Here is a 27,588-nt window from a genome sequence, read left to right on the forward strand (position 1 = left end):
AATAGATTTTCTGCTAGAGCTGCTGACTGCCAACGGTTCCAACTGCCTGTTAAGAAAAAAAACTGTGCGGAATCTCCTCTAAGTAGCCTCCAAATCTCCCAGGGGAACACTATCTCATTCGCCAACTTAACATTCTGAAGCCTGGCATGAGGAAAAAAAATGTCACCATGTGGAATTTGGTAGGAACTCCACATTACAAGAGTAACGCAGACTTGCCAAAATTCTGCCAATTCTGCAGGTGAAATAGAATATTTTGCCCTATCTAATTGTTTTGCCAAAAGGTGAAATCCTAATTGTGTCCTGTGACTCACCACTCACTGCAGTGTTGAAACACTGTTGAAGCCATATTTGCCAAATGGAGCTCCTCACTAATTAAGCTTCAGCACACTCCGCTGCTAGCCATAGACTGATCCTTCTTTTGAAAAGCTGGTATTTTATAAATATCCAACGTTTTTCGTGGCACATAGGATATTTGCTCACTTTGTGTCTTGCTATAATGCTAGTCCCCAGATTATGGCGGTAGTTAATGACCAGTTATTGATACACACAGCGTAATGGTACCCACCGTGGTATAAAGCTTCTATGTTGTTGTCAGCCAAGGCACAAATGTAAATAATTTTGAGTATATTAATATGCAAACAGGCTCAGACAAGAGGAGCCAGTATAAATGGATACACATGGTGTGTGTGTGTGTGTGTGTGGGTGGGTGGGCGGCGGGGATCCGGGGATGCTGGCGGTCAGTGTTTTCGACCGCCAGCATGAACACGGCTTTTTTTTTTTTTTACCGCTGTTTTCATAATGAGGGCCATAATGTCTCCCTTGATGGAAAAATCTTTGCAAATGCCTTGATTGTTGGAGAGTGGGTCAAGCAAAATGAAACCTATTGTATTTGTATATTCTGATTGTGTGTTTGATCACTATTAATTTTAACTGATAATGTCTTGTTCTTTCTCTCGAGTTACTACGCTAAGCCTGTGTCAGTTTGTATTTTGTTTATATTGATAAATCTATACAATCTTAGTTTAATATAGGCCTTTTGGTATATTATTGGGTCCATTGTGCTGTTCATTTTCTATTTCACAGAACACAAGTAAACCATACCCAATTCCACCTTTGCAAATATCGCAGGACAATCAGGGCCTTAAACCCTTAATTTTTTTTTCTATTTGAAATCTGACTTTTCTAAACCTGATAATATGGCCTAATACCCCAGGTCCCTTGCATAATTAGTGCTGTGTCTGATGAGAGCAAGGTAGACATTTAAACATTGCCCATCTGTTGTTTCTGAGAATGAGGCAGGACTCTTTTCGGGTTGTCTTTGTAAGTTAGAATATTAATAAATTCAAATCATGGAGCCTGAGCAACACTCAATATAAATATATATATATATTTTTTTTTATCTACCTCTCCCTGTTTGGGTCCCAACGATATGCTGTATTTGCCAAGTACCTTTGTCTTAATCATTTGTCATTAATTGATATCTAATATCTGATTTTAAATTGACTTTTTTTTTGTTTGTTTCTTAGATCTATGTTCACTAGTGGCCTTACAGAGAGTACTCAAAGAGAAGTTCGAATAGTTGGCGTTGAAGCAGAATCCATGCATTTGGTACTGGACTATGCCTATACCTCCAGAGTTGCACTGACTGAGGCTAATGTCCAGGCTTTGTTCACAGCAGCTAGTATCTTCCAAATTCCTTCCCTACAGGATCAGTGTGCTCAATATATGATAAGTCGTTTAGACCCACAAAATTGCACTGGAGTCTTCATCTTTGCTGATCATTACGGCCATCAGGAGCTTAAGGATCGAGCCCAAGATTACATTCGTAAGAAGTTTCTATGTGTCACCAAAGAACAAGAATTTTTTCACCTAAGAAAGGACCAACTCATTAGTATACTGGATAGTGATGACTTGAACATTGAGAAAGAAGAGCATGTTTATGACGGAATAGTTAGGTGGTTTGAACATGAACGAAATAAAAGAGAAATCCACCTTCCAGAAATTTTTGCCAAATGCATTCGGATGCCTTTGATGGAAGATGCATTTGTGGAAAAAATCCCTCCACTATTTGCGCAGGCTATGCCAACAATCTGTGTTCAAAGAGGGAAAAATAGTGCCAATGGCTGCACTCAGCGACTTGGTATGACTGCTATTGAAATGATTATGTGTTTTGAAGCAGCAAACAAACACTCAGGAAAGAAGCAAACTGTGCCTTGTTTGGATACTGTCACAGGGAAAGTGTACAAGCTATGCAAGCCACCAAATGACATGCGGGAAGTTGGAATAGTAGTGACTCCAGACAATGATATTTATATTGCAGGAGGTTACAGGCCAAGCAGCAGTGACGTCTGTATCGATCATAAAGCAGAAAGTGATTTTTGGTTGTATGATCATTGCAGCAATAGGTGGCTACAGAAAGCCCCCTTACTAAGAGCCCGCATAGGCTGCAAATTGGTTAATTGCTGTGGTAAACTGTACGCAATAGGTGGACGTGTTTATGAAGGAGATGGCCGTAATCCACTTAAATCTGTGGAATGTTATGACAGCAGAGACAACTGCTGGAGTGCTGTAAGCATGATGCCTACTGCAATGGAGTTTCATAGTGCTGTGGAGCATAAAGAATTAATTTACGTTTTACAAGGTAAGACCTCAGACGTGTATATAGGTAAAATTGTTGCTCTGTTGTTAATTAGAACCAAGTATTAAAGCTTTCTATACTCTGTAACAAATGTTGCAATTAAGCTTCAATGCTGCCTGTGTTGTAGTCCTTCGCCAATCAGTAGCAGCACAAAATGCCACACAGACAGGATGAGCATCGTGCAGTGTTGTGGGTCCAGCTGGACCTTCACTTTTATGCATTTGCGATTTTGTTCTGTGTTCTTGGTGAATGTTGATAGGTGTTTTTTCACTATTCTTTTTTTTTTTTTTGGTTGAATAGACTTGCATGTGTTTCATAGTACCCAATGTATGGGACACCTCTCCAGTGAAACTGCTAAACCAATGTTTATCCCCTTTTTGTTTGATTATTTTCCTCTGCTTTTATATGGTTAGCTGCTAATATATTTTCCGTTTTTATTAAGACTGGATGATCCATACTTTATTTATACCTTAAATGCATTGTTGTACTATACGTTTTACTTTATTAATCCTTTAATACATCATAATAGTAACCGTCAAACTTGACTTGCTCTACTAAAGTGCAGTGAAAAAAAAATGCCTAATGACTTCTCGTTTGGCCTTTGGGAAATGAATTCCGTCCAATTGTTAAAATTATGGACCATAGTACATACAAATGTCTGCTTGTTGTCACTTCAGCCTGGCAGCTGAATACTTTCTTAGTACTTGAACACATTTGCTGTTCCATTGAGATCAGGCAATTTGTTGCAGACCTTAAATTATTAGATCGTTTCACAAGCCTCCTTTACATCTGTCTCCATAGTCAAATCTGCCTCCAGAGTATATAGCCTGTTAGCCAAGATATCAAAATAAACTTCTTGCAGTGCACCACTTTTCCCAGCGTAAAAGAAATAAGTATGTAAAAATACTGGGCAGAAAATCTCCCAGCCACTTGCTTGTGTGGTATTTCTAGGGCTGTCATTAGTGCTGTAGTCTAAACCTTCTGAGGTTGCTACTCTCTAAAGTTGGTTGTGCCAGTGTTAGACCTATAGCTAGCCACTTTATATTTGTCCCTCCTTTTCTTGAGACCCTGTACAGGAGTGGAGGTGGAATAGTTCACTGAATGCTCTTGGAGCAAGAGGTTGGCCAGTTCTGAGGAGCCATCCAGTTAATCTTAGGTCCATTTTCTGTGCCTCCTTGCTGGTGAACAGTTTGTTGAGCCAGCTTCAGTGGCTGTCGCAAATGTTCAGCTCATCTCACATTGTGTGTAAGAACAGGCAAAGTTAACGTCCACTACAAAGACATATCAGTCTTCACACACTTTGTGTGCCTCCCCCATCCTGGTTTCTAGCCCACGAGCTTAATGTAGTCTCAAAGGAGTTTTAATTTGTAGCATCTAGGGAGTAAAATGCTGAGGCCTAAGACAAATCAGTAAATTTGTACTCTGACAGGCAGATGGGCAGTTCTTCATTTTAAATATGATGTGCACAAGGACATCATGATCCAGAAACCACTTTCTGCTTTAACACATTTCTTTTCTATTAGTGCAGGCATTTTTTTTTTTTTTCGCCAGGCGAAGTGGACTTGCAAACAATGGACTTTTTGCAAAAAAATATTTTGTGGTAGAAATGAAATGGCTGACTTGATTCTTAACTTCCCTAATTCGAAGTGTGCTGAGCAAAGTTGTTAATATTCCCTTTGATAGGAACAACTAATGAGTATGGTGAGTGGTGAAAATGAAGTCTATGTAGTGCTGTTGTCATTGTGTCACTCCCCTCACTCCTTGTACCCTGTTACACCTACAGGCCTAAGAGAACAAGACCAACAACTCTTACTAGCTTTCTTAGTGAGTATAAGAGTAGGGATTAAGGATTGAAGGTATACTACATCAACCAAATATTGTGGATCCAACAAATAAAACTTTCTGTTGCTTCAAAATTCCAGCACTTTTTGCCTCCTTACCCAGTCCTGTCCTCTGCTTCAGAAGCAAAACCTTTGTGTATTTGCTGCAATTAAAATGAAAGTTATATTTTGAGTGTTTCAAATCTTGTTAAACAAGAGTTTAGCCTTGTACTTTATCTTGGATAGAAGCACACTTGATTCACAGTAGGATCCTATAGCAGATCTTATTTCACTTAATGTGCAGATACTATTCACCCAGACCTTCAGGATGTTTTTTTTCCAAATGCCCATTTGAAAGGGTTTTATGATGTACTTCTTCTTTATGGTATTAAGCATACATGAACTTTTTTTTCTTTAATACGGTCTGTGGTTTCTTTTACCAAACTATACCCTCGTATACCCCGACCGCCTGCATCTCCAAAAAGTGCATTTTAGTGACTGGTAGGAATGCAGTAACTTCCCTGTCAAACCTAGAGGTTCTGTGATCAAGGAAAAGTGTTGTCTGATGCCTTTGCATTTTTTGATCTGATATACTTATTTTTGCCTGGTCTTTTGCACTCCTAGTTTCACCGGTTCCACAGCATGTAAAGGGAATGCAATTCTAGCTATTCACCAATCCTCAGCTGATAGCCATGTATCATCTGACCTCATTACATAGGTTCTGGGTTCAGTGTGAATACTGGACGACCACAAAGTGCTGGCCAGGATGGGTCAGAAGTTTTAATTAAAATATGATAACCAGAATGTGTTTGTCAGTGTTATTTACCTAAGAATTTGTTGTTCTGAATTCCTAGTGCTTCAGGTGCTAATTGTCATTTCTTTGCACATTGCCTGAAACAAAGCACGGCATGTTTCCTTTTCTTCCACCACGGTATGATAGACATAACTACTATACTCACTTAATCACAGTGAATCATTAGTATTTATCTCATCTTTCTGCAGACCATCTTGGATCTTTACCTTGGATGGGCAAGAGTGCAAACATCTAGGGACTATCTTACAAATTAAGGTTCCATATAAGATGATTTTTGTTAAGTGTCTTCACTGTAGCTCTGCATTGTAACTTTTGGTGGGTTATAGATTTTCCACATGTTGATAGATCCTTTTTAACATTTTATGGTAGTATTCTTGAACTAATAAAAGCCAAGGAGGTTTTCAATTCAATACTCCTAATTTTCTTTCTCTACTCATAGAACCAGAGGCTTGTGTTTTTTTTTTTTTTAATATAAATTTCTCTGCTATTTGATCACCATCCTTGATTATACTGTTAACAACAGTTAAAGGTAATGCACATGTTAACATGGTGTGTTGCACTGCCATCCACCTCGTAACGTGACCCTAACTGTGGTTACTATGGTGGAGACTTTTTGAGATCAAATAATTGTAATCATTTTTTGTGATTCACTACCTCAAAGATGCCCTAGCACTAAGCTACTGTTGCACCACCCATCTATATACTCAGCAACTTCCTGAATTGACTAAAATTGGAGACCTGCCTAAGTGGTGAAGGCAAGCTATTCCATAGGTGAGAAGCCTGCACAGTAAATGCCCTGCCACCACCATGAGAGTCTACAGTTTGGCTACTTCAAACAGTTAGCATTTGAGCAGGGCAGATGGGCGACTTAGGCCATACTGCTTAAACTAGTCATGAAGATACACAGGGCGAACCTGATAAAAAGGCACTTGTGAACAATTGACTAAGAATTAAAAATAATTTTCTTTGGCAAGGAAAGCCACTGCAGTTTATTAAGAACAGCAATAGTGGAGAACAACCAAGTAAGGGTGAGGTCTAAACTCTCAGCAGCTGTTTTGAATGTGAAAGAGGCGCTTAATTAAATTATCATTGGTGCCTGGAGCAGGTGTATTCTTGACCCCAGATGAAGCCCTTGAAGGACAGTTGGACTGAGAAGACCAAATGTCAGCAGGAATAGCCAAAGGAATCTTGTTCAAAGCCTAGCATAGAACCTCCATTCTATCCTTCTTAAACGTGAGGGAGTTGGAGGTGAGGTAACTTGTAATTTTACACATAAATTGTTGGAACTTGTAGAATAAGTAGACAGCCAGCTTGACACTGCGATGACAAGCAAGCTGTCACCCATGTAATTCATGAAGATTACATCCTGGTTGTGAATTAGCTAAGTAAGTGTCCTCAAGTAGATAATAAACAGAGTAGGACTCTGAGCAGACCCCTGAGGAACACCCTTTTTAATACAAAAGAACAGAGTTGAATGGCCGGAAATGGACCGTTTGAGTTCTGTTTTCAAATTACAGTGCGCACCACTTCACAGGGTTTACATAGTTTCAGATATTTTTAATGCATCAATCAGTGATATTTAAGGTGCTGTGAGGAACAGATGTGAGTGACCGATTTTCTTTTTTTCTGTATAGTTCCTTTTGCAAATATAGTACCTCCAACCCTACTACCAGGACAATGATAATTCTTATTTCTTAATTTGTTTTTGGTAGGCTGAAGCTAGGTGAGTGTTTAATCTCATAATGGCTGAAACTCTAAAAGGTTTTTTTTTTTTTTTTTAGATCTTACAAGCCAAGTGTACTAAAAATGGACAGGTGCAGATGACATGCTTAAACTAATTTATTGTTGTTACCTGAATTATAAGCCAGAGTCTGATCAGATTCGTACAACTGACTGTAGACTCTCAGACGACAGAAGCGCACACTTCACCCTAAAAATGATTTACTTGAAGGAGCACTCATCATGCTGTAAAGCATATGGTTTTCCCGAGCAGGGAAAGCATCTGAACAAAGCGGTTGAAGTATTTGCTTTTGAAAGCCAGGGCAGTCTAATGTAAGAATGTCACTAAGCATTAGACCTCTGGTTTGCTGCCTAAGATGTCTTTATCCACCTTTGATCTTTGATAGATACATCAAAACAGCCATCTGTTGAAGAAACATTGATTAAATAATAGGCTGCCCCTTCATTTAAAAATTCCTTTATTGAACATGCCTGTAAAGCCTGCTGTAGCTCAATTGTCTATGAAAATATTGTTGCCTATTTCTCAGTCTGTGTCAAATGTTGTGGATAACAGCCCTAATAAGGATTCCGTATTCTTCTACCTTCTTGTTGATGGCATAGCCATGGTCGGCTGCCACCTTGTCAACTGCATCATCAATTTGGACCATTCCTGATTGGGCCATCCCTTCCTTGTATACCATGCCTTCCACTGAAATACAGGTGTTGCCACAAAAATGTATATGTTACCATCTGCGCAAAGCCGTAAATAGTCTTCAAGTAATGGAGGCAAGGAAGAGGATGAAAATATAACTAGCTAATTTTCAGCTGATGAGCAATTGTGGGAGGAGGTGATCCAAAACAAACAAAAAAACTTTTCCACTTAATTTTTTTGTGAAGGAAACAGAAAGAAGAGATTCACAGGAAAGAAAAGAGCTATAATTTCCTGAGAATTAGATGCTAGCCTCCACAACCAAGTTACCAGGCATAGCTTTCAAGGTGCTTGTTCCAGGTGATTATCTTGATATATTTCAAAGCAAATCATGGACGTTTCTACTCTGGTCTGTTTAAAAAAAAAAAAAAAAAAAAAAAGTCCCAGAGCTTTATCTCCTACAACTACAACCACTGCTGTCAGCTGCCCCATGACCACACCTGCAATCCTTTCACAAGTATATGTGTGTATGTATGTGTGTATGTATGTATGTGTGTATGTATGTATGTATGTGTATGTATGTATATGTATGTATGTATGTATATGTATATATGTATATATATATATATATATATATATATATATATATATATATATATATATATACACCCCCCCATGAAAATGAAGACCGGTAAGCTAGATGAAGGAACTGGTAAATTTGCTTGTGACTATGAAATAACTTGATACTATGGAAGAGCAGCAGTATCCACTGCAAGACATTTGAGCTATCTGTTAGAAATTAATTTCACCAGTTTGATAATTCTCAAAGGCACGGGTTAAGAAACTCCGCCTCACTGATCAACATATCCTTAGATAAGGAATGGAGAACAATGATTGCTGTGGGTATTAGAATTGTTAGCACTACAGCTGGCTTGAGCCACTTATACAGCCGTGGTATTGCATTGCCCCATTTCTCAAAGCTTCTTTTGATCTGACAGAAAAATCTCAAGCCTTCTTAATTGTAGTCAAAATAACATCCACTTCAATCCTGAACATTTTTATGGATGCTAATAACCTGAGTTTTATGCAGAAGTCAAACATAGCTGCACTCTTGAGTGGATAAGGGTGCCTCAAGTGTTCTTTTCAAAACTGAGGTTCAGGTGAGGGTTTTGATGGAATGGGGTTGTTTAGCAAGCATGGGTACCTCCAGGTTATCTAATAAGAAAAACGTCTGTTCCCTAATCTTTAAAGTACTTAATCTCAAAACCAATGCAAATCTGGAGGGAGAGGAGAATCCCAATGTAACACTTTGTTGCTTCAAATCCTTTGGTAATTGTGGATCTACACAATCCTATTAACAAGCGAGTCCTCATTATAAACCACAGAACAACAGATCTATGCAGAAGAATAAAAGTGCCTCCAAGAAGAAAGGTGCTGACCAGGAATGAGACTCCTGTCTCCATCAAACTCCTTTCTTAAGCAAGCAAGTAGAGAGCACGGTGTGAAACGATTACTATTGATGAGGATTCTGGAGATAATCTGTTATAGCTACTTGTTAGACTTTATCAACAGACCTCCATCCACACCGGAGAGACTAAACCTTACCAACTTATAGCAAAACTAAAAGAAATCTTAAATACTAAACAGTGTTTCAGAAGGTTTCTAAATATCTGTACAGAAAAAGACAAAGACAAGACAATCATGGCATGATACAAGGTAGTTTGTGACAGACGTTTCTGTGCTTGTATAGTATTCTTGATACCTGCTTCCATATCCTTATCCACTTCAAGCATTTGCAGTACTTTTAGGTCATGGGTAACTAGCAGCACCACGAATTAGCAGCATTTCACTATGCTTTTTAATCTGCACAGTAAACTTTATCTAAATGATTGGTTGATGAGTAACATCTCTCACACAATCGTTTGTGGGATCCTCCCAAAAGTGATCTACAGTAAAGTCTATTTACACTCAATGCAGCAAAATAGTATTTCCTTCCATTAACGTCCAGTTTTCCCAGGAGCACAAACTTCAGTGGATACAGATAAAGCTTCTTTTCCCTGGCTTGATCAATGCTATTGGTGGGCCTTGCTCTGTAAAGTGATACAGGGCTGATCTGTGATGAATGTTCTGCATCACGTTGATCCTGAACTGTTGGCTTTACATGAGAGAATCATCCAGACGAGCAATGCTCTTCATGCCAAAACGGCACAGGAAAGAGTTGAGACAGTGCAAGATAATACATTAACTGAAATGCATGCTACATTGTAGGCAAAACTGATTTATTTTTCCGAGGACCAAATATTTCACCAACAAGATGCGCAGCTTTTCTAAGCACTCCTCACCCGGAGTAGGGCCCAACTTCAAGAACTTCAAACACAAGGCATTGGTTCAAGATTTTTTTTTTTTTTTTTTTTTTTTTTTTTTTTTTTTTTTTTTTTTTTACAAACGTTGAGCTTAGGGCATTTATGTTTGCTTTTGCTCTGAAAGCATTCCTCCCTTGCCTCCAGAGGCAAATGTCAGAAGCTGAACAAAAAACAAATGTGTATATGTACCTACTACAAGAATGGGAACCAGATGTCCCCAGCTGACACTGATAGTTGAACATGTCCCTGGTCTCCAGATGTACTCCTAATATCACAAGTGGAACAGCATTCAACTAGAACCACTGTTTCTGCAGCAACAGCAGAAACTACAAATGCCACAATCTTTGCTAAAAGGAGAAGTCATTCAGAGGGGAAATCTTTTGATTTCTGGACAGGTTAATTAAAGGTTTGCTTGTGACTTTACCTTGAATATTTGTGATTGCTGCTTGAGAACCATTACCCCAATTTCGTGGAGTGGTTATGTACTCAAAAGTAGTCTTCTTGTAAGGGTGTGTTTGTTTTTTGTTTTTTTGTTTTTTACCAAAATCATTCCCAAATATTGGCCTTGCCAAAAAATTGCAGGCAACAGCAGACCTATCGTCTTTGCTAATGCTTGTTTCAAATCTTGTTAACTATACGAATGTCATTTTTTCATTCTGGTGTCTAGTTGTGCTCCAGATGTTCTTGCCCCCTTTCATCACATCTAGGGCAGCCTACTAATGATATTCAAAACTTGGTATTGAAGCTTTTCTGAGTACTCTAACCTGTCCTCACTTAAGCTCTATACCAGCAGTTCCCAATCTGTGGTTTTTGTCCCCCCCCTCCCCCCCCCCCCCCCCCAAGGAGTACATGACGCATTCCTGCAGGGTCCGCAGGCCTGGGCCAACAGGAAGGCGCATCTCCAGCTGGGGAAATACCATAGAAACACATGCATGTTTTGTATTTATCACTTCCTTTGTGCAGCAGTTTTAAAAGCAAATGTTCCTTGTACAAGTTCCTTGTACATCCATTAGCTTTTGGTCTGAATAAAAGCGTCAAGATAACTCGTGTGATTAATGTACCTGCTGATGAGAGAGAGTTTTTGTCTAGTGGCAGTTTTGCTTGTGTAAGGTAGCGTAAATGGTTAATATGCCTGCTGCAAAGAGCGTGTATCATGCAAAGAACTGTTTTTTATGTGCATAGCACAGTGGGTTACTGCTTTTGTCACACAGATTCTTTTGTTATTGTGCCGTTCATAAGTTACAATCGTAATTTGCACAGTGAGCTATGAACTGCCATCAAAGAGCTGCATGCAAACTGCACAAATTAGAAAGTTCTGTTTTTTTCCCAGTCTTTGCTAATCCTTATGCTGCTAAAGGATTTCTTGCATAGAAATGCATTTTTATTTTTAAAGTCCACGCTAACCAGTTATGTTCTGAATCCTGAGTTTGTGCTTCTCCAGACCAAGAACTCTTAGAAAATACCTACCAGCTTGAATGACACATGAATACTACACCTTGTAGTCCCCTGCAAAGTGCTTCAACATCCTACACTGATAATGAGAGGTGCTATCGAACAAATTAATTACATGTGACATAGTGGCTATGGAGAGGTGAGAGGCCAGTATGGTTTTACTTCCTTTCCCGACCACGTATCTATATGAAAAAGCTTTCTCCGATCTCATGTACCTCAAAAATTAAAAACCGAAATCGCTTGGGAAATGTAGAATCTGACCTGAGGATTCAGCTTTCCTAAATAAAACCAAACTTTGAAAAGTTAATCTCTGAGATGCAGTGCCAACCTTCTCATTAAAATCTTTAGTAATTCGAGTATTTGTTTGGCATGTTCTTGTTTGTTTATTTTTTTGCAAATTACTGTTTTAATGTTTGAAATTGTAATTGCTTGAGCGGCCCCACCTTCCAGTAATGACTGTGGGAGTCCTCAGAAGTCAAAAGGTTGGAAACCTCTGCTCTACTCCTTATTCATAGAGGTTAGAGAACTCCCCTCTATGTGCTCTGAAGTACTCTGCCTTATCAACCACAAGGGTTCATAAAATGCTTAATTTGTTGACTTCTTTTTAAAAGAAAATTCTCAAAGTGAAAGAACCTGATTAAAGAGAAACAATCTTTTTTTTTTCTAAGAGTAAAAGATAGTTTGTGGCAGCTTATCGCATGCTACTCTAAGACTCCTCAGGGAAGTCGTGGTGGAACAGAGCATACCCTTTCTCTCCGTTATACACATCTCATACATGCAGAGACAAACAGAAGCAAAATTTGGTTCAATACGTTTATTGAAGCAACTTTTTTCTATGTCAAAAGGCATGAATTGCGATTATTAGAACAATGAAACACAACATCATTAGAGCGGTGACTAGGAAAGTGAAACAAAGGAAAAGTTTCACCATATTGTCACAAAAGTGATTCTAAAGTTTCTACCTGAACTACTAAGATTTTAGATGAGAGCAGTTGCAGTGTTAGCCCCCAATCTGCCCATCTAGTCCCCGTAAGTAAATCCAGTCTCTGTACTATAGGTAGATGTCTATTGGTCTGCTGGGAATTCCCCCACATAGATGAAGTAAACTCGCAGAGCTTCAGCAGATATTGCGACGACAGTATGCAGCATGAGATGGCAAGCTGGCTGGAATGTCCCCTCGAAGGTGGTGGAGGCAGTGTGGTGTTTTATTATAAAACATCTGTTGTTCCAAGAACTAGCCAGGAGTGACAACACATTTTACCTATGTAGGGTAAACATCGTACTCTTTGTACCGGCCATACCCAGTGAACTATTGTGTGCAGCCTTGGGTTGAGCACAGGATGAAAATGTCATCCAAAGAAATAAATAACAAATTCTGGGTGAAAGGTCAACTGTATAAAAAAATAAAAAAAAAACACCTCCACTAAAATGAAGCTGTGCCAAAATAATCAGAGGAATAAAATGAAAAGGGCACAGACCCAGAGCTAAATTAGGGTGCCTGTGTAAATGCTAAAATAACCCAAAACACTAAGGGCAATATTTTGGCTTTATGAATTCTACTCGATACATTCCGGTTCTCTCCAGTCTGCTTCTTGTAAGGAATGTTCATTTTCATTTGAATTTGTTAACAGGAACAGATAGTAGTCAATTGGCTCACAAGCGTTGCTAACATAAAAGAATAGATACCATGAATAAGGTACAGTCAATCTTCTTTTTCCCTCAATCATTACAAATCTGTTCAGAGTGGTAATTTTCCTAGAAAATAAATTCTGTCCACCAGTTCACCCACATTTATATTAAAATGTTAACCTACTGCACTGTTCTTGTCAGCTGTAGTGCTCATGCCTCCATCTGCTTTATAGGTATCTCCATCTACCATTATGCACATGGACATTGCTACGTTTACTCTTCCATACCAGTAATGTAAGGTTAGGTATAGCACAAATGGTTTTGAGAATTCCTGTATAATTTTTTTTCAGTATCTTTACTTTTTTCCTTTCTAGAGTTATTATCCTGCTTTTTATTTTTAACATTTACCTAACAATACTAAAATATTTGTTTTACCTTGAACTGTTTACAAACCTATATGTTGGAAAGCTCCTCTCTACAGGGTCACCTCCAGTCATTTTTGCCTTTTACTGTCCACTTTTTTGCCGAATTTGTTTTTGTTGGCCTTACTACTCTGAGCATTTTACCACTGCTGACCAGTGCTAAACTGCATGTGCTCTCTTCCCTAAAACATGGTTTGATTGCTGTGTGTGTATATACCAATTAGCATAATTATTTTCTTATAAGTGCACTACGTGTGCCCACGCTAGTCAATGTAATGCTACTAGTGGGACTGCAGCACCCCTTGTGCCATCCACTCAAGTACCCCTTCAACATGTCTCAGGCCTGCAATTGCAAAAGCGTGTAGGGCAATTATACTGCTAAGTCGACTTGGCATTTAAAACCTCTTGCCAAGGCTTACATTTTTTTTATTACATATGTCACCCTTAAGGTAGGCTCTAGGTAGCCCATAGGGCACAGTACTATGTAATTAAAAGACAGGACATATACTTTCAAGTTTTACATGTCCTGGTAGTGAAGCAGTCCAAACTCATTTTTCTTTACGGGGAGGAACCCCTCTCATAGGTTAACCTTGGGGATTCCGTTTAATAACATGTAATCCCTAATTGAGAACAAATAGATATGTCATGTTTACCTATGGAATTGTAATAAGAAATCCGCTTTAATGGAAAGGTTTGATTTATTGTTACAATTTTCAAGGTGCCACTTTTAGAAAATTGGCATGGGCCTGCAGCCTGTCTTCAATACACATCTGGGCTTGGTGTCAGCTGGGCTTTGTGCACTCCCTCTAGACAGTCGCACACAAAAGGAGCTTAGGTGTGACTGATGGGCCATCAACATCCTGTTGGGCCATCCTGGGCAATATGGGCGGGAGGAGCTGACAAACCTAAATATGCAGTGTCCTGCTTCAATACAGAGAGCTGCATATCCCGCCCTGTAGGGAGTCTGCTGCCAGTGCAGGAAGAAAGGCCCTATTTGCACTTCAAATACCCTTCTTTGAAGTCGCCTTCAATTCAAAAGCACAACTGAGTATAAGCACTGGACGTCTGACCCTACAAACTCAGTACACTGCTGGGCTGTGAAGAACTCTGGCAGGAAGGAGGACTACAAAGACTACCACTTTGGGCTGCTCCTCTGAAAGAACTGATTTTCTGCTGTGCTGCCTGCTATCCTCTGCCCTGCTGTGGAAGGACTAGCCAATCTCACTTGAACCCAGATTGACTCCAAGGGCTTGTTTGTTTGCTGCCTTTTTTTTCCCCCTGAAGTCTTTGGGACCCAAACCTGCTACTGCTCCTGGAACATTCTTCAAAATGCTCCTAATCCAAAGAGGCGCCTCTCCAGTCCTGGATCTTGAAAAGTGGTTTCTGGCTCCTGAAACCTAGCTTTTGTGCTGACGGTGAATGGACCTGCTAGCACCAGAACCACGACGCTCGTACAAAAAAATAATCCGTGAGATGCAACAAGTTCATCTCTTCATTGCTGCTTACAACTGCGAGGTGCCTGTCCACCCATCCGCTGCACTCTGACGACCACCACCGTTGCCGCTACTGACAAACCTTTACTCTGCGATGGAGACTCTTGGCTTAATTCTTAAAGGTAAAATAACTTCAGCGCCACTTATCTGGGACTGTATCTGACTCGCACTCAATCGCTGTTGGCCTGAACGTTTGTATTTAACCCGGTCTAGCGTGACCAAAGAGCCCCAAAAAGAACTACATTTCAGTTTATTCATAAAAAATTCATAGGTGGACTTCTGATTATTGGATTTTTGCAGTTTTTGGTCTTGTGTTAATCATAAAAATATAATCTACTTTTCTAAAGTGGTGCAGAGCCTTTTGTGGTGTTTTCACTGTGTAACTGTTTGAAGTGTTGCACAAATACTTGACACATTATTACTTAAGTTAAGCCTGAGTGCTCTGTGCGAAGCTACCAAGGGTGAGCACAGGTTAACTTATGGTGTGATATGACTTACCCTAACTAGGATTGTGGTTCCTGCTTGGGGAGACCCGGTACTTGCAGCTGGTAAAGGGCCATTCCTTTCTTTATTGTGTCTGCGTACATTTTGCTTCATTTAACCCCTTCGCTGCCAGGCCTTTTCCCCCTCAGGTGCCAGGCCATTTTTTTGTTATTTGGGGCTATTTAGGCCCTCATAACTTTTTGTCCACATAAGCTACCCACGCCAAATTTGTGTCCTTTTTTTTTTTTTTCCAACATCCTAGGGTTATAGAGGTACTCAGATTTTGTGGGTTCCCCTGAAGGCAGCCAAGAAATTAGCCAAAATAAAGTGAAAAATGTGTGTTTTTTTTTTTTTTTTTTAAATGGGGGGGAAAAAGGGCTGCAGAAGAAGGCTTGTGGTTTTATTTCCCTGAAAATGGCATGAACAAAGGGTTTGCGGTGCTAAAATCACCAGATTCCCAGCTTTCAGGAACAGGCAGACTTGAATCAGAAAACCCAATTTTTCAACACAATTTGGGCATTTTACTGGGACATACCCCATTTTTACGATTTTTTTTTTTTTTGTGTGTGTGTGTGCCTTCAGCCTCCTTCCAGTCAGTGACAGATATGGGTGTGAAACCTATGCTGGATCCCAGAAACCTAAACATTTCTGAAAAGTAGACCAAATTCTGAATTGTGTAGATCCTACAAGGGTTTCCTGCAGAAAATAACAACTGAAATAAAAAAATATTGAGGTGAAAAAAACAGCCATTTTTCTCTACGTTTTACTCTAACTTTTTCATGCAATGTCAGATTTTTTTAAAGCAATATACTGTTACGTCCGCTGGACTCGTCTGGTTGCGGAGATATATATAGGGCTTGTAGGTTCATCAAGAACCCTAGGTACCCAGAGCCAATAAATGAGCTGCACCTTGCAGTGGGTTTTCATTCTATACCGGGTATACAGCAATTCATTTGCTGAAACATAGTCAAAAATAGGTATCGAGAAAACCTTTGTATTTCCAAAATGGGCACAAGATAAGGTGTTGAGGAGCAGTGGTTATTTGCACATCTCTGAATTCTGGGGTGCCTATACTAGCATGTGAATTACAGGGCATTTCTCAAATAGACGTCTTTTTTTACACACTGTCTTATATTTGGAAGGAAAAAATGTAGAGAAAGACAAGTGGCAATAACACTTGTTTTGCTATTCTATATTCCCCCAAGTCTCACGAGAAAAATGGTACCTCACTTGTGTGGGTAGGCCTAGTGCCCGCAACAGGAAATGCCCCAAAACACCACGTGGACACATCACATTTTTCCACAGAAAACAGAGGTGTTTTTTTGCAAAGTTCCTACCTGTGGATTTTGGCCTCTAGCTCAGCCGGCACCTACGGAAACCTATCAAACCTGTGCATTTTTTAAAACTAGAGACCTCGGGGAATCCAAGATGTGGTGACTTGTGGGGCTCTCACCAGGTTCTGTTACCCAGAATCCTATGCAAACCTCAAAATGTGTAAAAAAAAAAAAAACACTTTTTCCTCACATTTCGGTGACAGAACATTCTGGAATCTGAGAGGAGCCACAAATTTCCTACCACTCAGTTTCCCCCCCCCCCCCCCCCCCCCCCCCCAAGTCTCCCGATAAAAATGATACCTCACGTGTGGGTGGGCCAGGTGCCTGCAACAGAATAAGGCCAAAAACTTGTAAAGATAGAGGGGATAGCACAGTGAGTTGATAAGGACATATTCTTCTTTTATACATCTTTAGGCTGACTCTGCTTTGGGGACCCACACAAGTGAGGTGTCATTTTACTTGGGAGACGGGGGGGGGGGGGGATGCTGGGGAGTAGGAATTTTGTGCTGGAACGGTGATTCTACTAATAAGTCAGGAAAATATGCTTTTTTAAGCACATTTGGAGGTTTTCAGAGGAGTCTGGGTAAGAAAATGTTGGAGGACCCACACAAGCCACACCTCCCTGGACTCCTTGGGGTGTCTAGGTTAAAAAAAAATCTGAGTTTGGTAAATTTGCCTAGATGAAGGCTGCTCTCACTGCCTCCTCTGCCTCCGATGCAGAGTCCGTCTCTTAATCATGGTCTGAAGCCGACTCATATAGCATGCCAACAACCTGCTGCGCGGTCACTCTACGGCTAGCCATGATCCTCACTAACAACAAATGGATTGCCAACAACCACCAGCACTAAAATAAGTAATAATCAAAGTGTATCTTCATCACAGATTTATGTACTAAAACTCACTTGCCTGAAAAAGCTACTCGCCAGCAACTACTCTGCACAGACACAGCAATCACCAATGATATCCCGATAAAGAAAAAAGTAAATTAGACATATGACAACACAAATATCATTGTGCCCAAATCTAAGGACAATTTCATACACAATACTACATTTAGTACACCACCTACAAACATGTCATTCATGCATGTCAACAATACTTCTTTGGAGTAAATTGCTTTCACTTACCTAAAACATGCAACTATGCAAGCCGCAGGACAACTACTGCCAAAACGTAAGGATCCACAGCAAAGGAAGCAAAAGCTTTGAACTAGAAGAAAAAGAAGAAATAAACTGTTATAATCACAAATACTTTGCCAGTTGACAAACACCCCGCCACCAAGAACTTGTGTCCCTGGTGCCTAAGTGGCTTCTGCCCCCCTTGGGGGCAGATGGCCTAAAAAAATAGGCCGATCTGCTCTGTACCCTGTTTGGTGGGGGGGGCGCGACCATTGCCAAAGGGGGCAAATGGGGGCACCCCCAGCACAAAAAAAACTAAGGGGAACAAAAAAAAAAATGTATTCCTCTTAGGTCTTGGTGGGTTCTGCCCTCTTGGGGGCAGATATGCCTAAAAAAAAATAGCCTGATCCCTCCCCAAGTGGAGCAGAAATTGTTATCAGTAATGTGCCCCCCTTTGAGGAGCAACGCTTACAGAAGGGGCCATACACACACACACACACACACACACACACACACACACACACACACACACACACACACACACACACACTCACACACTCACTGGTGCCTAAGTGGATTGTGCCCCCCCCCCCCCCTTGGGAGCAGATGGTCAAAAAAAATAGGCGAATCTGCCCCCCCGGGGGGGAGGGGGGTGAGGGCAGAAATGGCCAATACTAATTTTCTCCCCTTTGTGGGGGGCAACCCTTGGTGCCCCCAAACACACAAAACACCTACCAAACAATCCCTGGCGCCTAGTGGGTTTTGACCCCCCCAGGGCGAGATTGGCCAAAAAAGGATTGTTTATGGCACACAAGGGGAGCAACCTTTGCCCAAGTGGTCGCTCCCCAAAAATTCATATAGAAAATAAAATTCCTGGTGTCTAGTGGTTCCCCCTCCCCCCCAGGGGCAGATGGGCTGATAAGACGGCAGATCTGCCCCCAGGGGAGGCCGAAATATGATACAAAAAAGGGGTCGCTCCCAAAACAAATATAAAACAAAAATCCCTGGTGTCTAGTGGGGATTCCAGGTCCACGATCGCGGGCTCCGCCTGCGATCGTGGACCAGGAATCCACTGAAAACAGGCACAGGGGGAAAGGAAAAACTCTTTCATTTCTCCCCCGTTTCTGTTTTCCACCCCAAAACCCCCCCAAAGGAGAGAGACTCACCTTCGTAGTCTTCTCCTGCGACGCGCTGGAAGCAAATGGCTTCCAGCGTGTCCTCGGCAGCTTCTCATGATGTTGGCGCGCTGTGAGCACGCTGATGTCATCAGATTGCTGAGGGGGGGGGGACAGGGGTGGAAGGGGAAGGGATTCCCCTTCCATCATCGGCTTGGGGGGGTGGGTCGGGGGCCCATGGGGGGAGCGCTAGCGCTTCCCCCGTGAGCCTGGTGCAGGACGAGGTGGTCTCGTCCCAGGCACACGGGAACCGTGTGCTGGGACGAGACCACCTCGTCCAAGGCACCCGATGGGTTAATACTTCAACATTGTTGTTTGGCCAAGAAAAAACAATGGCCACTAGGTCATGACTTATCTGGGTTAATGCATGCATGCGAGTCATGTGAGTCATCAACTTCATGTGTTTATACATCATTCAGACAACCCATACTCCCGAAGGAACTGCTTTAGAAAACTTTCAGAACGTACATTAGATCTATTTGACCAATCAAGCGAATCGGTCAAAAAGCAAAACAAAATAGAAAATTGTAAGAGGCGCAATCTGTGCTGGAATTTTCATAAATATTTTGTATATTACTGTAAGTTTAAGTACATGAAAGCCAATATATAAATCAAAATCACTAGCATTTTTTATTTTATTTTTTATTGAAAAATCACATATCTTATCAAACAGTTAAATACAATGTCTTTCCATGAGTGTTTCTGAGAATATAACTTGAATTATTGAGAACAGTCGGTCAGTCAAATCACAAAAGAATCTATTCCTATAGTATTTTCACAATTTTTATCTACATTTGTAAAAGGTCGACATGTTGGTCTCCTAGTGGATCAAAACAATGAGACTGTCTTCAGTACAGAAGAAATTGAGCAGGACTTTTTTAGAGGAAAAACAAAATGCATAAATATAAATTGTAAAGACTGTAAACTGTGACAAGATGTAGAGTGCCTTGGAGTATGCCAAACCACACCCCATGAAGCACTCCAAATATTTATATTGTGCAATGCAAATGTAAAGGGCTATCTTACAAAAAGTGTGGTGAAGTAATTGTGTACTTCCAAACAAGAGGCAAGTTTAATTAGCAACATGGAGGTACACGCAAGAGCAAATAATGTGACACAACTTTTATTTTGAATGTGTGCAAAAACAAAATGTTTCTTGGACATACGTTGTGGGCGCAGATCCAAAAAAAGCTTTAGAGGGTCAAGGTACGAATCTTTAGGAAAAGAAGAAACCTCTTTATATTATTTAAAAATGCAATGGTTAACCGGTCAAAAAATGGGAAATGTAGCTTAACAAATGGAAAGACCAGAGGCACTTCTTTTAAATAATGAGGTAATGGGAACATTGAATCTTTACAAAACAGAATAATAAGGAACAAATTGTTACAGAATACAATAATGAGGAACAAGGAAAATGTTGTACAGTCATTAATATAAATAAGAATGAACTAGCCAAAGACGTGCTGGCATGCAGCATCTTACTGTGGTGACAGTAGCTGAACAATTGCCTAACAGCAAGGCGCAGGCGGTAAACTGATTTTTGTGGTCAGGTGCTGCATAACAATTTATATTTGAGGCCACGACCCGGAAGTGAAAACGAAAGAGTAGTAGTAATAGCGTACTGAAATGATAGAGAGTAGATAATGGAGTAACGATTGAAGGATAGATACGATTTTTAATCTGACACTGCAGGTAATATGAAAAAATTTAAAGATATGGGGTGGTGAAGAGACTAGTACACTACTACACTGACTTTCTGAAGTATGCACCATTGTTTCTGTGTGTGTGTGTGTGTGTGTGTGTGCACAATGTTAGAGTGGTAAAAAGCTTGTCTTGTATAACAGTGGCTCCATCTTGGAGTCTTAAAACTCCATGTGCGAGGGAAAGCAATAAATGTATCAAATAATTAAAGGTAAGATTAAATTGCTTTATTGTGTAGTACGTGTATACATCAGCAATAACAATTGTTTTCCTGTTTTGCCTATGCAGAACAGCATCAGCAAAAACGATTACCAAAGCCAGTAAATCAGCATTGCCAAAACCAGTAGGAAAGACAGATTTGCTTAGACCTTGATTTTTTTTTTACCTTTCTTTTCCAGCCACTTTCTTGTTTTTCAAAACACTAATGTTTAGCATCTGAATGATGACTAGTGTCTATTTTAATGCACATATTTTAAAAAAATAGAGATGGAATTAGTTGAATGGGGGTTAATCCCACTATTCGAGAAATTAAATGTTCAATATAGTAATCTCCACAGAACCCAAACCTTTGGGATCTATATTTGGTTGTAATAGTTTATTTAAAAATAATGCTCATTGATGGTACTGTGGGAAGTTAAGGACCTATAGCATTATGGTAGTAGTGATGGCTACAACAATTGTCTGCACAGAGAGCTAGTTAATGCTTCATTTTGTATAGTCTTAATTGTATGCTTATTGTAGCTGTGCAGTAATATGTATTTTTATTACCTTGTCTTTAGGAGATGTTTTCCTCTGTTATGATCCTCATAAAGACTACTGGGGTTATTTGACTCCTATGACCGAACCTAGAACCCAAGGTATGGCAGCTGTATACAAGGATTCAATCTACTATGTAGCTGGATCTAGAGGAAATCATCGTGTCTTTACAGTAGAAGCATATGACATTGACCAGAACAAATGGATTCGAAAGAAAGATCTACCATATGACCAGTCCTCCAATCCATATATTAAACTCTTGCTCCTGAAGAATAAACTCCATTTATTTGTTCGAGCTACTCAAGTCAGTGTTGAAGAACTTGTTTTTCGTACAAGCAGAAAGAATTCTCTCTACCAGTACGACGAGGTTGTTGACCAATGGAAGAAAGTCTACGAAACTCCTGACAGACTCTGGGACCTTGGCCGCCGTTTTGAATGTGCAGTTGCTAAATTATATCCACAGTGTCTACAGAAAGTTCTTTAATTCACAGTAAACTACCGTCCTGTTCAGTGATCCTTCTTAAAAAAAAAAAAAAAAAAATGAAACTTGGTTGTATAAGAACATTTCTGTCAGTATTTAATACAAGCTGAAACTGGACAGTTTTTTTGTGTGAAAGTGGATAGGTGCTTTTAAACGTTGCTGTTAGGGGAGGGAGTTACAAACTCCATTTCTTACATTTTTTCCAAGTTATAGTTAACAAAGTGCAATTATCAGCATTTTTCATAGACCTACATTGAATCATGCCATTTATGTGTTTTAAGAATTGAAAATTGTAAATGTATAGGTAAGACAACTATGCACTAGGAAGAATCTTGCATTACTAGTTTTTGATGTGTAAACTTTTTAATACGGGTGAAAACTGAGGCAATATTGCTAAGTCTTATTTTAGTGCATACATATTTTACTAATACACTAGGACTATAATTGTTCGATCTATTTCTGGTACATGGTTGTGAAGTTTCTCTTGGAGCATTACTTCACTCCAGACTCTCTAAATTGATTATCCACACCAGGCTGCAGTGAAGCAAAATATAGTTTTTGACCCACATCTCTCCTCTCCCTCCCTCCACCCACCCATCGTACTCATAAAAAGCAAATCTGTGGACTGGTGCTTGGGGGGCTGGGGAGGGAGTTGTAGCATGTTTTTCACAGATTTCTTTTTTTTTCCTCCAATAACTTCAGTGGTGCTAGTAAATAGTATTAAGTTAGGTAATTTCTGAATGCTTTGTTCAGTAAATTTGCATGTGTAAACTCAACAGTTCCCATGCTATCAGGAAATATTTAAAACTATTTCCATATTCATCTGACTCTTGACCTTAGTTTGTGTCATTGTTTATAGACCGAGCCAAAAACAAGCTACACTAATGCTTCCCGAAAGTCTGGTTCAGACATTTCCAGTTCCTTATGCAAGTAAGGTTCTTGTGTTCTATTTTATTGTTAAAACGTGTTGCCTCTATTTAATAGTGTAAATGTACCTGTGGCATCCCGGTTTTGTTGTACATCATATAATAAGTAAACATAGTAAGTGCACCTGTTCGTATAGGAATAAATATGTCCTGCCTTGCCGTTGAGTTATTAATTCACTACAACTTATGATTTCTAAAACCACACTACAAGTTAAGATTTTTTTTTTTCCAGATCCTCTTTTCCGCACCTTCCGAGTCTGGATGGGAAAAATCTTTGTTTGCAGGTGTTGGATAGTAATTCAGGAACATTCTCCTCTAACCATTGAAATTAAAGCACACAAGCATTGTGTGTCTAAGAATAGATGAGGTTATGTAGCTGTGGAGTGTACTTTGCCAGATTAGGCATAAATGTAGGCGTTGTGTTCTCTTACTCTGCATTAAATAAATCGGAGTTCCTAAGACCGGCAAAATAGTACTATATTCCTTGTGTATTTGATTTGGAGAGCAATAATAAGCCCCTTTGCAAGGCAGTAGCATTATGTAGTTTTAAAGAACTAATAATTATTCCAAGGAGAGTGCAAGTGATTTTGCTGTTGTACGTGTGTATATATATATATATATATATATATATATATATATATATATATATTTTTTTTTTTTTTTCAATTATTTTTACATTTTTTTTGTTCTTGATTGATTGGTTCCTTTCTTTTGAACTGTGCACTGCTTTGTGCTTTCCCCGCACCCACCCACCCAACCTAAAATGGAAATCGTAATCGATGCATAGGAAAACTGCATTGAAATATACAGATGGATCTTTTATGTTAGACTCTTGTACTTTATAAATTAATACTGTGAAATCTCAAAATCTTGCTTCATTACATACCTCATCCTTCATAAGTTCACTTTATGTTTGAGTGTGGCCATGGAAAGTCGAAGAAAAACAAACATTGCCCTGCTTTTTCTTTTTTTTTTTTTCTGTAATTTACAAGTTTGATGAAAATGTCTAGTTGCCTGTTTCTTGTGAATTATAAATGATATGTTTGCCATTTGTTGCAAGTGGAGTTAAAGGAAATGCATTACTTGACTGTGTAGGATGCTTTACTTTTGATTCTAATAGTGCTGTTGACAACTGCAGACTATATAAATCGAAACTGCGTTTTTTAAGTGTAGCATTTTTGTATATCCGTCTTTGCTATTTTGTTAAGTTAGATACTTCAGTTTCCTGCTTTTTGACAATCTTTATATTTATTACAGTGTCCTGCGACATTACTTGAAAACAGAATTTCGTAAACGTATCAGCGAATTGGTGATAGCATATACTGTGCTTATGAAACTGATCGAATTTATCAACAATATCCCAATTTTTACATTTTGTGAAACCGTTCACCCAGGAGAATTTTGATACATGAAAGCTGTGTTTTAGTACATAAAACATGGGTGTGCCGTTTTATTACAGTCTAACAACTTCAACTTAGTCATTTTTAGTCTTCATGGGGTTGCTGTTGCACAATAATTGTTACCAATCCAGTAGTGAATTTGCACAATGGGGATAAGTGATATGTCCACTTTAGCACAAATTTCTACTTCCTATAAGTTAGACTTTTGGTGGATCTTACAAGAAATAAAATTACGAAGCAGAAGATGCTTCTACTAAGACCAGTTGTGAAGACTGTTGCCAAACCTGTAGATTTGATGATTGGCCCACGTGTATTTAGACTTAACAATTTCTACGCTCAATTGTAAAAAAAAAAAAAAAAAAAGAAATGATGCTGTCTGCTACATTTCAGAAGAGGAAGTACAACCTTAATACCTAATTGCTTTACTTAAGAACAGATTGATCTTATATTGTGTGCCATTGTGCTGTTGTAAATGTGTGTTGGCAATCCATTTATCAGATCCCATGTGACTCTAAAGAATGGAAGTGAAGCAGGCAGAGGTAGAAGATTCCCTAATCTCTTCAGTAGACCCCAACGTGTTTGTCTTAACCAGCAGCCCATATTCACTGAACATTTGGAAGGCCTGTTTTGAAATGACTATTTTGTGCTCAGGTCTGAAGTACTGTAGTACCTAATGTGTGTGTTTTATTTTTTTGGTTTTGGCATAATTGCACAAATTTGCATTTTTCAATTCTAGCCCTGATTTGTTTCAATAAAGTGCATCTTAAAATCTGTGTGTTTTAGATATTGTTCTTTGGTAAGAGCTATATGTGCAGTTTAGTAACAAATGTGCCGCATTGCAATATAGCAAAGAAGAAAACACTGTCTTGGTTACCATTTTAGCCCTATTACTTCTGGTCTTCATGCGTTAGACAAATGTGTTTATCGAGGTTTTTAACTCTTCTGAGTTGCATTGACTGTTGGCTACATTTTCACATGATCCCACTATAAACTCTTTTAAACATGGCTTATCTTTATAAAAATTGTTAAACCTCCAGACAGGATAAAGTAGGAAGGAGAAAAAAAGAATCTGGCCCTCATTATGATAGTGGCGGTAAAAAGCACTTACCACTGCCACAGCGATGGCAGCCAAAAGAATGTTGCCGCGGCTACCAGCCGTCTGCCGTATTATGGCCACAGCTGGATTTCCACCAGAAGAATGGCGGAAGTCCAGCTGTGGCCATGCCGGCGGGTGGCGGTAAGGTGGTGCTGGTGCTTGTAGCAGAGCCACGCCAGTAGACCGCCGCCGGCCGTATTATGAAAAATAATACGGCCTGGCAGTGTTCTGCCGGCGGATGCTGCTGCTGGCAGCAGCGCCCCGTCCCTTCTGCCGGAGGACCCCCTGGACACAGGTAAGTGGGTGCTCCGACTGGGAGGGGTAGGAGGGTGTTGTGTATGTATGTCTGTGCGTGTATGCGGGTGTGTGTTGTTTGTGTGCGCATGTCTGGGGGTGTGAGTGCATGTATGTTGAGTTGTGTGACTGTGTATGACTATGTGACATGGCGTCTCTTGGTTACTAAGGAGCTGAAACAACTCCAAAGTAGCAAACGAGCTTCACTGGACACAGTGTCGCTGTCAGAAATGAAGCTAGACGAATCAGAATGAACCGAGAAAGACGGAAGTTTTTATGAAGGGCCGCTCCGGAGCACCAAAGTAAACATGAAGGAGCTGGGACGTCAAAATATGAATTCCAAGGACACGCAGGGTTGATCACCTTCGTCGCCAGTGTTACAAGGAATGAAGCTCCAAGAACGAGAGTTGAAAGATTTCACTCCATTTATTTCAATAAAGGAGAAGTCTTCGTAAGTAAAGTCCCAGCCTCCTCTCACCACCTCAACCGTCTCTATGCCCGCGTTCTCTCCCCTCGCTCTGCCTTCCCAAACCTCCCCAGATTCTAATTCTACACCTAAGAATATAACACCATTGACTCTTCCTTCAGTTATGTTTTACTCAATGATAGCATCTGCTTTTTGTTAAGACTCATCTGTAACTCATTAGATGTTTCATTAGAGGCAATAGTACTAAAGAAAACTTCCAGCCAACTTCAATATTCATTGAGCAGGATATCACCTGCATAGTAATTATTTTATTTTTTTATTTTTTAAGTAAGTTTTAATAAAAACTTATAATGGTTACTGAAGACGTATGCTACTTCAACAGGCTGTAACACTTGTGTGGGGATGTATGGAACACTAATAGATATAGCAGAGGTGTATCTCTGAATATTGTTGAGCAGGAGCCCTTCCCATTCCAGAGTGAAATCCTGAAGGCAAGAGCCTGGGTACAAGAAAGTGTTGCCTTCAATGGCTAATGCAGAATCTGAAGTCAACAAATGCTGTTGGCACCTTCAGTTTACCTTTTATCGCTCTCTGTAGAGTTTGAGGCTGTGCTGGCTTGGTGGGTGCACTTGAAAAGCTTTATCCCGAAATAATCCATGGTAACATTTCAGTGGATTTTGATCTACTTCAAGCAGCACAAGACACACCCCATTCCTGGTTACCTATGTCTTTCTCAAGTGGGTGTCACCTGCCTCCCTTCTAGCCTCTTTCCCTCATGTGTACAGCTTCTGTGGGATCACAACAAGTGGAGCAGCTTGTCAAGAAAAATACTTGCCAACCTTGGCAAGGTCAGAGCATCTAAACTCTCCTTTCTGTACTGCAAAACCAAGGACTTGCAGACACCATAGTTTACATACGCCCTGTCAACCACTGGTGTAACTGGGTCTGGGTAAGGAGGCTTTTATAGATTCCAGTAACCAATACATTTTCTGTAGATAGTGACAAACGTCAGGACAATCTTTCTATTATTACATCAGTTCTGCTCTTCTCAAGACTTGGACATTTCCCGTCATGCACCCTGAGCTCTCTTACGGTAGTGTGTATATGTACATTTTCTTCAAGCTAGCCTGAAACTCTGTTTCACCACTGTCAATGGCTGTAAATGATTTCCGATCTAGTGAAATATCTGCAAAGTGGCTTCCTCCAGTACTATGAACCAGGGGAATGGGATTCCATAATTCAGGAGTGTTATGAGGGGAGGAAACCACGAACAGGAAGGGGAATGATGGAGACAGCTGACCTCTTAATGAGTTGTCAATATGCTGAAACAAATCCTTTTCATTCTTTTTCATCGCCTCTTTTCTTTCTATCCACTTGTTTCCTTTTTCCTCTTTACAA

At 39.9% G+C, this 27,588-nt stretch overlaps 1 protein-coding gene across 2 annotated transcripts in view; it reads left to right on the forward strand.

Annotated features, from left to right (window-relative positions):
• The window catches only part of KBTBD8 (kelch repeat and BTB domain containing 8), a 99,667-nt gene extending 74,525 nt beyond the window's left edge, over positions 1-25,142 (forward strand). For both annotated transcript variants that reach the window (XM_069206572.1, XM_069206573.1), the window contains 2 exons: positions 1,527-2,641; positions 21,590-25,142. In XM_069206572.1, the coding sequence (XP_069062673.1) occupies positions 1,527-2,641; positions 21,590-22,050 (1,576 nt within the window). In that variant the 3' untranslated portion in view covers positions 22,051-25,142. The remainder of the gene's footprint in view (positions 1-1,526; positions 2,642-21,589) is intronic.
• Positions 25,143-27,588: the final 2,446 nt, after the last annotated feature.

The sequence above is a fragment of the Pleurodeles waltl genome, chromosome 9 (assembly GCF_031143425.1).
Source record: "Pleurodeles waltl isolate 20211129_DDA chromosome 9, aPleWal1.hap1.20221129, whole genome shotgun sequence".
In the NCBI taxonomy this organism is placed as follows: Eukaryota; Metazoa; Chordata; class Amphibia; order Caudata; family Salamandridae; genus Pleurodeles; species Pleurodeles waltl.